The sequence below is a fragment of the Pelophylax lessonae genome (assembly GCF_965119305.1).
Source record: "Pelophylax lessonae genome assembly, chromosome: 1".
In the NCBI taxonomy this organism is placed as follows: domain Eukaryota; kingdom Metazoa; phylum Chordata; class Amphibia; order Anura; family Ranidae; genus Pelophylax; species Pelophylax lessonae.
This window is the reverse complement of record NC_138768.1, coordinates 148,260,322-148,273,304: the sequence shown is the minus strand read 5'-3', so window position 1 is coordinate 148,273,304 and position 12,983 is coordinate 148,260,322. Positions and strand designations below refer to the sequence as shown.

At 40.5% G+C, this 12,983-nt stretch overlaps 1 protein-coding gene across 2 annotated transcripts in view; it reads left to right on the top strand.

The window, feature by feature from the left end:
- EDIL3 (EGF like repeats and discoidin domains 3) overlaps positions 1-12,983 on the top strand; it is a 960,591-nt gene that overhangs the window by 714,609 nt on the left and 232,999 nt on the right. For both annotated transcript variants that reach the window (XM_082243154.1, XM_082243153.1), the window contains exon 7: positions 5,618-5,773. In XM_082243154.1, the coding sequence (XP_082099280.1) occupies positions 5,618-5,773 (156 nt within the window). The remainder of the gene's footprint in view (positions 1-5,617; positions 5,774-12,983) is intronic.

The following is a 12,983-nucleotide window of genomic DNA, read 5'->3' as shown; positions in this document are numbered from 1 at the left end:
TGGCAAGCATGCTGTAAACTCAAAGCTGTTTTACAACTCAAAATAGTTATATACTGTATATTAGCTATACATAATTGTAAATAGTTGTCTTTGTAACAATACTTGGCACAACTATTTTGATGTTATTCTTTTTTTTCCATAAAGTTTTTATTGGAAATAAATGGGAACAAGCATAATAAAGTATATTACAGAAACACATAGTACAAGAGGTTTGGTAAAAGACGAGTTTTGCTCACAAAGTAACTATGAGTCATTTAACATCAGGACATAATAGAACATAGTACTGTGTCATCTAGAAAGAATCATAATGAAAATAATGTAGGGAAGACTACGAACATTTCCAGGGATATTGGAAGAGGTGTTTTAAGGGTTAAGTACATTGGTGGTGGTGGTGGGTCTATATGTCTCAGGGCACCAGTTAAAGAGATCGTTTCAAGTAATTTTCTAATTAAATATAATAACATAATGTTTAGTTAAGTAGCTAAACTCAAGTTTATATGAGACTACATTTTGGGGTGATGAATAGAATCATTGATTGAGGCAGATTAAGTGTTGTGGGATGTGTGAGCGTGTTTGGCTAAGTTGGGGAGACCTGGATAAAGGTCATTGTACATGGAAAGCTTACATAAGATTGCAAGGATGAGTTTCTGTATACATTTCTGTATGAATAAAGGAGGGGTGAGGGTGGGGAAGTTTGTAAAAGGAGTAAGGGGAGGAAAGCTTTGGTAGGGGGTTGGGTGGTGAGGTATGAATTGAGTATCATCTCTCCCTCCCTCTGTCTGGGTATGAAAAGGGATCTTTAGATATTTGGAGTTGGAATGAGTCTTAGGCAGTACGTTTTGTTATTGGAGGTAGTTAGTGGAGGTTGCTAGTACTATGGTAGACTGTGGGGTGAATTAGGTTTGGGTATTAGGGTGGTAGCAATCATGTAAGGTTTTGAAAGTGGTAAGGTCTTGATATTCTGCTGTCGTCTGAAAGTGGGTCCAGCAAGCCCATTTGGATGAAAATGTTGTAGGTGTGTCACGTGCAATGCTTATAAGGCATTCCATTTCTGCTATCCTTGCAATTCTAGTAAACCACTCTTTGATTGAGGGGGTATGTGGGGTGCCCCAGTGAACTGGTATGCACTGCGTAGCAACATTCACCATATGCATGGCAAAGGATTTGAAATAATTGCTGTTTGGAATAGAGGACTGGTGTAAGAGGAATTGTGCTGGGGAGAAATCAAGCGTATAAGTGGTTACCTTTGCAATGATGCGGTGCACCTCCGACCAGAAGGTTTGGATGTTAGGGCAGGTCCACCATATATGCAAGAGAGTTCCACTTTCAAGTTGAGATCTCCAGCATGTGTGTCTGGAAGATTTGGACAAAATGTATGAATAAGGGCAAGAGTACGGTACTATCAGCCCTGGATTTTGTAACCATTTTCTTGTGTGGACACATTTACAGATCCCTTGTGTATATTTAGGTAGATTTTTTCCCAATCTTTTGGTGGTATGGAGAGTGAAAGGTCTTTTTCCCAGGTTGTACAAGCCCGACTTGAGTTGGGTGGGATGTCTGTAAATAGAAGAGAGTGTGTTGTGGAGATTAAGGGTTTTGAAGGGGGGGAGAGGGCTCTGAAAACATTGAATTTCCTATCTAGGGAGTGAATGTAGTGTGATATTTGATTGTAAGTCCAAGGGGGAAAGAAGAGCTATGTCTGTCTGATGGTAGGTTTTCACATGATAAGAGTTTACCATGAGCAAGGAAGTGATGTACCAATACACTGTTGTGTGGCCAGGTGTCTATCAAGTAGTTGCTAATGATGTTATTCTTAGAGATTCTTTTCAAAATAAATTTTATAACAATTTAAATTAGCTAAATATTTATTTACATTGTAGAACTATTCTTACCTATATACTTTACATTATTATCAATTTAAAGCTTAAGGCCTCATGCATGCAGGTTGTTTGCCAATCTCTCCCAGACATCTCTCCTCCTGGTAGCAACGTTTTGATAGGAAATATGATTGACGCCTATAAAAGCATGTAGACTTGTTTAGACCTGTTAAACGCTTGGACAGTAATTTATTTCATTGCCCAGAATAATAATGTGCTTGAGGCTTGATGTGCCTAAATTTAACACATGTTTAGATATGGTTGCACACATCAAACATTTTTTTTGCCAAAATGCTTCTGCCTTTAAAGGCCGCTAAATGATTTTGTGTGCATGGATACATAGGGGTTGAGGCCTAAAATGGACCAGAAGACACACAGGACTCTTCTGCAAACCACTCCACAGCTGTCCCAGAGCTGTGTGAACCGGCTCCATTGAGAGCCATTTACAGTCTCCAGACATGAAACCCTCATCCAAATTGCACTAGTGTGAACCCAGCCTTAAAAACATTCAGTGTGCATGAGGCCTTAAACTCGGTAACAGCTGCTTGTTAATGCAGACCTTTGCTATGCAACTGGCCCCAGATTGGGGATTTTAGGATGTTTCCAGGGCACTATGGATAATTCCACCAAGTAGACATCTAAATAGATTCTTCCCTTTCAGCATAAATGAGCAGTGGGGTTTTGCTGTACTGCTAGTTCTTACTATATATTAATGCATTTCCCCAATAATTCTGCAAAGAAATCTTTGTTCAGGTGGCATCCATACCTGCATTTGTAGTCAGGTGCAGCCATTGTCCAGGAACCAAAAGAAAATTTTGATGCTAAGCACCTAACTCCTGCGCTCAGATACAAGGCTCCCAGTTCACTCCTATCACGGGACTCCTACTTGGTATCCTCAATGGCAAGGCCTTGCTGCCCACTACAACCGGGGTAATCAACCAAGAGCTACAAACAAAAACAAAGAAGGGTGCACCGCCATTATCCTCAAAAGAGCTTTATTGATAACAGATAAAAATATATCTACTCACAAACATATGTTGTAAGCCAGCATGTCAGTTTCAGATAACGGAGTCCATCATTATACAGTCCACAGTCTTAGTGAAATATCGGCTAACGCGATTCAAGGCTTTACCTCTTCATAAGAGCCACTTGTCCAGGAACCACATTAGGCTTTATTCACAAAGCCAACACACCAGGTAATGCACCTGGTGCATTCTCGAATGAAATCGATGGAAACACATCAAAACACAGGTCAATGAGTGTTGGCATATGTTACCGCATTGACATTTGTTAGCTCATTGTAAGTTTAAAAATTCCTGTCTGGTCTTTGCTCTTCCCTACAAAGAAAGTGATGTCTGAGGCTATATGCCAATTCTTCTTCCTTTTTCTCTATACAGTTAAACATGTTGGCTCAGGGGAGCTTAGCGTTCTTTTTTAGGACACCAGCAACTGATATGCAGGCCTGTGTGAACTAACCCATCCCCCTTTATTAGGCACGACTTGTTTGCTTGAGAGGAGATGTCACCCTTTAAAGCTTTTCTTGGTTCCTTATTTTCTCCATCAGCTTGCTGAAGAGATTTTTAAATATAACCTTTTCATTTTCATTACATATCTTACCAGTGAAGTTTTCAATTGTTATTTCCTATGCAATGCAAGCAGATAATGGCTGGTGGGAGACACTGGCAGGGTATTTACAGAAAATATCAAAGCACCCTGTCTGAGTACTCCTCTCAATAACCATTAGCCCTGATGCAAGCAGTGGTTTGACTCCTAGAGTCGTGAAACAAATATAAAGATATCAGCTTTATGGGTTGATGTCAGTCTGAAGGTTCTTAGACAGGATACATTTGCTTGCCGTAAGTCCTAAGTAATGCCCACATGTGAAGCTGAGCCTCCATAATTGAAAGAACTGAATGTAATGGAATGAAAGAAGCAGGCTAGGGGCAGGAAGAATGAGGAGAAAAGAACTAGAGGGTGCTGGTGGTCCTCCAACCAGGAAATATTTGTCTTGCTTAAGCTTGTCCTGCACACTGTGAGAAACTTACAATGTACAGTGAAATCTGAGTTAACAGTTTTTATAGAGGAGATTAGCCTACACAACTGTGAAAAACTGAAAGTAAGGCTAGAGTTAAGTTTTCATTATGGATAGAACAGAGAAGGTATAGCTTCTGCGAGTTTTTTATTGCCATCTGCTATATTCTTATTGAACAAACAAGATCATCTCAATGGGACTTTTTAGGCAATACCATTCACAGTGTGTATAATTTTTGGTTTACATTAAAAAAAGAATAAGCAAAGTTAAAATCCCATAAAGGCTGAAATTTTGTACATCATGACAACTTTTCATACATGTTACAGTCTGAAATATACCCTAATTTGACCTTATGGTTGATGTTTCTGTAAATATCCCAAGGCCAAGACAGATCCAAATCATTTGGAAACATTTATTTTTCAGGGTTAAGGGTATAGAGTATCTTCAACAAAATCATGAATTTTTTTTTACAACCCATCTATTGATCTATTAATAACAACCTTTTGTAACCAACATTTGTATTCATACCCTGTTGTGTAAAGCCTCGTACACACGCAATGAATTTCCGCCGACTGGTCGTCCGTCTTTTGTCCAGAGTCGTGTCTGTTGGTTGGAATGTGCTCTAGACTGCACACGAATTTTCCCGCACGACAGAATTCTACTTCAGAAGTGAGGTCATGTGTTGGATTGCTTTGTATGTGTTCTTTCATCTCTGAGCATGCCTAGTCTTGCTCATAAGATTTTTCCCCATCGAAATCTGTACTAATGAGACTAAAATCGGACGTGTTTTGACGGTTGACAAAAATTTTATAGCCTGCACACCAGGATTTTTTCGGCCGAAAAGTCGGAGTCGGTTGTCGGAAGCACCATACTAACAAGCCGAAAATCGGCAGATCGGTCGTCGGACGAAAATTCCCGGCCGAATTTCCACTCGTGTGTACGGGCCCTAAGGATGCAAGTACATACATATCAGCCATATATATCCCTATTGAAGAGATTTCTTCTCACTTCCTGTCAGGACAAAATGTGATGTGACATTTCTCCAATGGTAACACAGACAAAAAAAAAATGTTTTCAGTAAAGTGGGGAAGGGTTTGAACTTCTGTTAATATTTTTAAGCAGTTTCGACAATGGTGTCACAGTCAGAAATAAACATCTAAAAAGGAATTATACCTCTTCCCTACTTTCCTACAATTATTTTTATAAAAATGTCTGAAGTTGGCCTTTAAAGCTTAACTCATATTAACCTACTAACCTGATGTTATAAAACAGACGCAGCAATATTCTGAACTTTCGAAATGGTCTTTTTTGTCAACATTTTTACTTCATGTCTGCAAAGTGTCATAAACTCACTGGGAAATGTTCACGTTTTTCTTGTTATAAGAAACACAATTCACACTGGATCTTTTGTCATGTTTTTTTCAAAAGGATGTTGTACACTTACTAGATTGCTGATATGAGCAAGACTTCTTTTATTCCACATAGAATCCTTGGCAGATCTAAAGAAATATATTTTACATAATATGTCCATTATTAATCTATTTGCACTGGTGTCCAGTGATGAAATGTCAAATATTTCCCAGCAGCCATTAATAAAATATCTAAATTAATAGAGAATGCACATATATGAAATTGGTATATGTACTCCAGTGGATATAAATACTGAGTAAAAACTGAGCATGACCAACATTTTTCTGCCTACTTACAGATAAATTTACAGAGGAAGATGAGAGTCACAGGTGTCATCACACAAGGAGCAAAAAGAATAGGCAGCCCAGAATATATCAAGTCATACAAGATTGCGTATAGTGATGATGGAAAGTCATGGTCAACATACAAAGTAAAAAAAACGAATGAAGACATGGTAAGAATTCTACTAATACTTTTCTTAAATAAGAGGCATTCCAATGTAAACTTTTCATATGCGTAATTTAAAATGATTGTTGGGCCTTTTTTTTTAATTAAAAAAAAGAGGTTTATACTTACCTGTTTTTTACAATGGTATTGCTGAGTGGTACCTTACCTCCCCTTCCAAAGTCCCCTGCCAGCAATGTCTGCTCCTCCTCTCCTGCGTGTGCCCCCATAGCAAACCATGTGCTGTAGGTGCACACCTGCAGGTGCACTCCTGAGCTGGTTCGTGTGTGTCCATAGACACACACAGCCTGCCTCAGCCACACCCTGCTCCCTTCTCACAGGATTTGAATGACAACAGCAAGAGCCAATGTCTCCTGTGAGACTAGGAAGAGGGGAGAGAAGAGCTACAGCTGGGCACAATACTTAATTGTAGAACTCAGGTAAGTGTTTTGGGGAGGGATGGCGAACAAGTGTTAAAGTGTTTATTACCCCAACATTTTATATTGGTGATACTCTATATTATCAAATGTATTGGGACATCTGCATTTAGTTAGTCAAGTTCCTCCACCCCAAACCTACTCATTTATGTCTTTATGGACCTTGCTTTGTGCACTGCTCCAAATCATTTGGTGGAGGGGGGATTAGGTGGGGGGTTATTTTTCAGGGGTTGGGCTCACTCCCAGGGAAAGGAACTCTTACGGCTTCAGCATACCAAGACATTTTGGACAATTTCATGCCCCCCCAACTTTGTGGGAACAGTTTGAGGATGACCCCTTCCTGTTCCAACATGAATGCGCACCATTGCACAAAGCAAGGTCCATATAGACATGGATGAGCAAGTTTAGGGTTGAGGAACTTGACTAGCCTGACCTCAACCTGATAGAACACCTTTGGGTTGAATTAGAGTTCAGACTGCGAGCAAGGCCTTCTCTCCAACATCAGTGCCTGACCTCACAAATGCACTTCTTTAGGAATGGTCAAACATTCCCATAGACACGCTCCTAATTCTTGTGGACAGCCTTCCCAGAAGAGTTGGAGCTGTTATACCTCAATATTGAACCCTACAGACTAAGACTGGGGTGCCAATAATGTTCAATCTGCTCTCTTCCAACGATCAGCCTTGTCCTGACACGCCCCCCTCCCCCTCTGCACAGCCATTCACTGGGAAGCTCAGCATGCTGTTGCTGCTCCTCCCCCAGCTCTAGAACAGAGAGAACAGAGGGAATATGATCACTTATAAAAAAGTGAAAAAGAGGTATTTATAGAATTTTTTTTATATCTATACCAAAAGGCTTTGCCTTCCCTTTTTATATTTTAAACTGAATGGATTTTTTTACAAGGTGACCATTTACAATCACTTTAAATGTTTTGTTTAGCAGGGGATGCATTAAGGTAAACACATTTTAATCTTAGAACTACTTTAACCTTGAGTAGCATGCCTTAAAGCAAAACTAAGCACAAGCATTATCTGTGCTTTTTCTGTTTTTTTTTTTTTTTTTTTTTTTTTATTGCAGTTTCTACTGTAAGGTCCTAAAAATTACTCTGTAAAGTATTTCTTTTGAGAATAGCATACAGAAGCAATGGAAGCCACAGTCACTTCAAGGCTTGTTTATAGCCAGCAGAATATCACTACACCTGACTACAAGGCTTTCAAATCTGAAACCTAAAAGGGATGAGCTTCGAGTTCGACTCGAACATTGGCTGTTCGCTTGTTCGTCGATTGATGAACAAATGGGCTTCTTCGCAGGAACTTCGGGTTCCTGCATTATCATGGACTCTCTGACTTCTGAATTCCAATAAATAAATCACTGGTTGGTAGGGGGATTTGAAATCACAACTCAAGCCTGGTATTCTACCGCCTACGCCACCAAACCTGCTTAAGCTAAACATACTCTCCCTAACTTTTATCTCATCCACTGTGTGTGTAGGGTGAGATAGGAGTTAGTTAGTTAGTTAGTTAGTTAGTTAGTTAGGCAGTTAGTTAGGCAGGGACCCCAAAGCACCTTGCCTTCATGTTGATAGGGACAGGGGTCTCTTCCCCACAACCCTGGGCTGTGGTTGTGGGGGTCTGTGGAGGGAGGCTTATCGGAATCTGGAAGCTCCCTTTAACAGGGGGACCCCCAGATACCGCCCCCCATGTGAATGGATATGGGTTACATGGTACCCCTACCCTTTCACCAAAAAAGTGTACAAAAAAATAATGACAAAAGCCAGAGGCTTCCCGCGGAATGAGCTGTTTTGATTTTGACAGCTCTTTTATAGTGACCTGACTTCACAAGCCATCCCACAATGCACTGCTCAAGTTTAGTGAATAAATGACTGACGTCAGTAATTTATTCACTGCACCTAAAGCAATGGATTATGTCTGGGTGGCCTAGCTGGTAGAGTAACCAATTTGCAAACAAAAGTTTGTGAGTTTGAATCCTCAGGCCAGCAAGCAATGGGTTATGGGAGCTGTCAAACCCAGATAGATGCTAGTTAGCCAAAGAGAATCCTAGGTTAATCAGGTGGCTTAGCTGGTAGAATAACAGACTGGCAAACGAGAGGCTGTGAGTTTGAATCCTTGGACCAGTGGGTGATTAATAGTCACTTAAAATGAGGACTTGTGATTTTTCATGTTAGTTTGAACATTTCCCCTGTTTGAAATGTTCTGGTGGGAACCGAAGAGGGGGGTGTTCGGCTTATCACTACATACATCTAAAAATGAATAACTCTATTACAAACCTTCATATTTTATTAAATTAGTTAATCACTTCTGGACTGGAAAATTTTCTTTCTTAATGACCAGACCATTTTTTGCGATTTGGCACTGCGTTACTTTAACAGACAATTGCACGTGTGATGCTGTACCCAAATAAAATGGATGTCCTTTACCCCCCCCCCCCCCCCCCCCACACAAATAGAGCTTTCATTTGGTGGTATTTGATCACTTGTGCAATTTATTATTTTTTTCGCTATAAACAAAAAAACAGCGACAAGTCTGAAAAAAAAAATGTTTTCACATTCTGCTATGCAACATTGCCCCCCCCCCAAAAAAAAATTTTAAATTGTATTTTTTCAGAATTTTAGGCCAATTTGTATTCTGCTACATATTTTTGGTAAACAAAATTCCAATAAGCATATCTTGATTGGTTTACACAAAAGTTATCACGTCTACTAACTAGGGGAAAGATTTATGTCATTTATATTTATTTATTTATTTTACTAGTAATAGTGGCGATCAGCGATTTTTAGCAGGACTGCGACATTGCAGCTGACAGATCGGACAACTAACTGACATTTTTTTGGGGGGGACCAATGACATTACTACAGTAATCCGTGCTAAAAATGTGCACTGTTACTGTAATACTGACACTGGCAGGGAAGGGGTTAACCCAGGGGGTGTTTTCTTACTGTGAGGGGGATGAGCTTGTTGAATTAACACAGAGGCCTGTGATCCTAAAATGGAGGATACCAGAGAGAACAACGGTCTACTGTGTTTACAACAGCAGACCACCAATCTCTCTCCATGGGGAGGATCGCTCCCATGAATCGCCGTACAGGTACAGCGATTCGCACAGCCGAGCCAGCCTGCCGCAGTATATCTGTGGTGGACAGTCGGCAAGTGGTTAAAAAATATTAAAGTTTATTTTAAAAACCACATGAATTAATTATTAGTATAGCACCATCTAGTGGGAAATTTAAAAATGATCCTCTGCTTATTCAAACAACAGTTCATAGTAAGAGAGCAGTTCACATTACAAAATTAAAACCATTACTTCAACAATCAATAACATACTTTCACAATTTCATAATATATACTACATAATTTAAATACATTATACCAATAGGGCATTCAAAATAAAAAAAATATATAAAATCAATCGCAATAAAACTATCATTAATGAAAAAATTGAGGTCCCAGTTGATATTTAGTACATATGGACTATATAACCGAAGTTTAAAAATCCATTGGATCTCCAACTAAATGTCGAGTGGGACGTTCATTGTTTTAATAATGATAGTTGATTGAGATTGATTTTATATGTATATTTTATTTTTTAATGCCCATAACATAAGAGCCAATGAGAGGAACCAATCAATACAGTGGGGACCAAGACATCCAACACACCTGGATACTGTAGCACATGAAGACAGTGAAGTTCAGATCCACCACCCACTGGATAGGTAATTATTCAAAGGCTTCTAAAACAGGGTACCATTTTTAGAAGCACTAGAGTCACATTAAAGAAAAGCCTGTATTTATAACAACATTTTTGATCTCTCCCTCACATGTAATAACAGGCATTGGTCTGGCAATGTTATGGCTGCCTCATAGGCAGCTGTGTTGGGTAGGAGAGGGTGGGGCCAGGTATTGTCTTCCTAGATGAAGATGAGGTTGCATATAAATGTTCCCCTAGTTTGCAGAGATCCCATGGAAGGCTGTAGAAGAGTACTTGAATTGTGTACAAAAGTGCCTGCTATCACATGTTAGCGACAGGTAAGTAGCTTATATACCAGACCAAGACTATTTTAGTTAATTTAATGGGAGGCATTGCAAAAAGAAATACAAAGGTCAGTGGGAAGTGCTGTTACTGAATAGAGGGTTTCCAACCAGACTGATATTTTCCTTTTTATTCCTGTAAATCACATGTGAAGTGTTTACCAAAGCTATTTTATTCTAGACATTTTAACCTAGTTGTCACATCTGCTTTATGATAAAAGTCACAGAATAGTAGAGTGACTTTAATACATTAACTAAACCTGATTTTGAACAAAAGTCTTCAGCAGATATCTCGGTTCAGTTTTTTAGTAATTGCAATTCATCCCTGATCTACTGCTTCTCCCATAACCTTGCTCATTATTTCTCACTTATTCTCACTTAGTTGTGACAGTGTCTAATACCTACATGTTAATGTGGCCCTAACCATTTTCTCTTTCATTATCATTTGACTTTAAGTAGAAACAAAATTTTAGCTCCTCTAATAAGTCCCATGGGATGTTTCATTTCTAAAACAACTCAACATAATCAACTCCTATATTTCTCTCAGCCTTAATACTAAGTAATCAGTTTTGTCTTGGTTAAAGTAAATTGACAGTATAAAAATGAGTTAATGATTTTCTGTAATTAAAGCCAGCACTTGCTTTGGGAATAGAGCATGCAGGTCATTTTAGGTTTGTCTGTTAGGGTAAGGTTGAAATTGTCTTTTTTGGTTTAACATTTTCACAAAATATCGTACTGTCTGTCTTTTATAACGGTTTGGCAAAAAGCAATGGGTTCAAAGGGGAGTACAAAAAATAAGGTGCATTTGATTTTTAAGGATGTAATGGGCTTTACAGAGTTACAGAAGCTCCTTTAAATTATCCTGTTCAATTACATACAATTTAAAAAAGCATACATTTTGGGTGAAAATAAATTGACCCCTATACAGGATGTTTTGTTTAAGGATGAATAAATCTGTTTGAGTTCAATTTGTGGAGATTTGTCAAGCCCTGCTTGAAATCTGCAAAAACCTAAACCTATATAGAAAAAGGGGAAATAATCATCAATGACAAACTAATAATAATCCACAGTAGCACAAATAAACCATTCAAAAATAAATATAAAACGCTGTGCGTTCCAGGAGCTGGAAGTGAGCGGAAGTGACTTCCGGCTCGTGGAACGCATGGCGTTCCGGAAGTATTGTCTCCAAGATTACTCGGCTTACTGTGATTGTATATTATTTGTTTGTGAGTATATTGGATATATTTCAATAAATTCTTATCACCATACGGAATCACACTATGAGGATGCTTTTCCCCTGTCAGAACACAATAGCTCAGCGGGGGGAGATCCTCCCATGCTCTTAGGCCCCATGCACACGGGGCGTTTTTAACGCCGCTGTAAGCAGCGTCAGGCGTTTTCTTTTTGCAGCCTAAAAATGCCCCTCCATGAAATTCTATGGCCTCATGCACACTCGTTTTTGAGCTGTAAGTGGCCATGGCGTCTTCTGTGACATGGGGGGGTGGGGCCTCCCGATGATGTCATCGGGGCCACGCCCATAATGGCTATATAATAAGCTGCAGAGACCGGAGACCGGCATAATCACCGGAGACGTCGTTGTCGGAGGACCGGAGGAAGAAGAGCCGACAGCAAAAGAGCAGAAGACCAGTGAGGAGAAGAAAAGAAGAGAGGACAGCAGAAGAGGGGACAGCAAAAGAGCAGAAGACCCCGGAGAGAAGAACACAAGAAGAGCGGACAGTAAAAGAGCAGAAGACCCCGGAGAGGAGAAGACAAGAAGAGCGGACAGCAAAAGAGCAGAAGACCCCAGAGAGGGGAAGACCCCGGAGAGGAGAAGACAAGAAGAGTTGGATGAAGATTTTTAATAAACTTTCCAAAGCGTCTCCTGTCGTTATTTCCATACACTGCCTTTTATGTGGTGAATGAGTAGGGGTACAGTGTACCCCATACCCATTCACATAGGGAGGGGGTCCGGGATCTGGGGGGCCCCCTTGTTAAAGGGGGCTTCCAGATTCTGATGAGCCCCCTGCCCGCAGACCCCCACAACCACCGGCCAGGGTTGTGGGGATGAGGCCCTTGTCCTCATCAACATGGGGGCAAGGTGCTTTGAGGTGGAGGGTGCAGAGCTCCCCCTGCCCCAAAGCACCAACACCCCCCCATGTTGAGGGCATGTGGCCTGGTGTGGTCCAGGGGGGGTGGGGCCGCTCTTTTGTCCCCTCCCCTTTCCTGGCCTGCCGGGGCTGCATGCTCGGATAAGGGTCTGGTATGGAATTTGGGGGGGACCCCACGCCATTTTTTCGGCATGAGGCTACCCTGAAATTCCATACCAGACCCAAAGGGCCTGGTTTCGAACCTTGGGGGGGACCCCCACGCAGTTTTTTTCCCATTTTGGCTTGGAGTTCCCCCTCAAGATTCTCACAGCGCAAGTCGCCCCGTAAGTCATATCCGACTTGCGGTGTTGCGGTGCGACCTCCATTCAAATCAATAGGCTTCCATAGGGAACCATTGATTTTAAATGGAAGAAAAAAAAACGCTGCTAAAAGCAATGTGGCAAAACATGCAATAACGCCAATGGAAAAAGCTACTGAAAGCACGTTTTTACAGCTGCTTTTTCCGGCGTCAGAACTAACTTTGACGTACGTTTTTTCTAATGCCCCGTGTGCATGGGGCCTTAAGTTTTTTTCTTTCAGTCAGCACAAAACTGCTAGTGTGTATAAAGCTTGAATGCCACACCTAATTC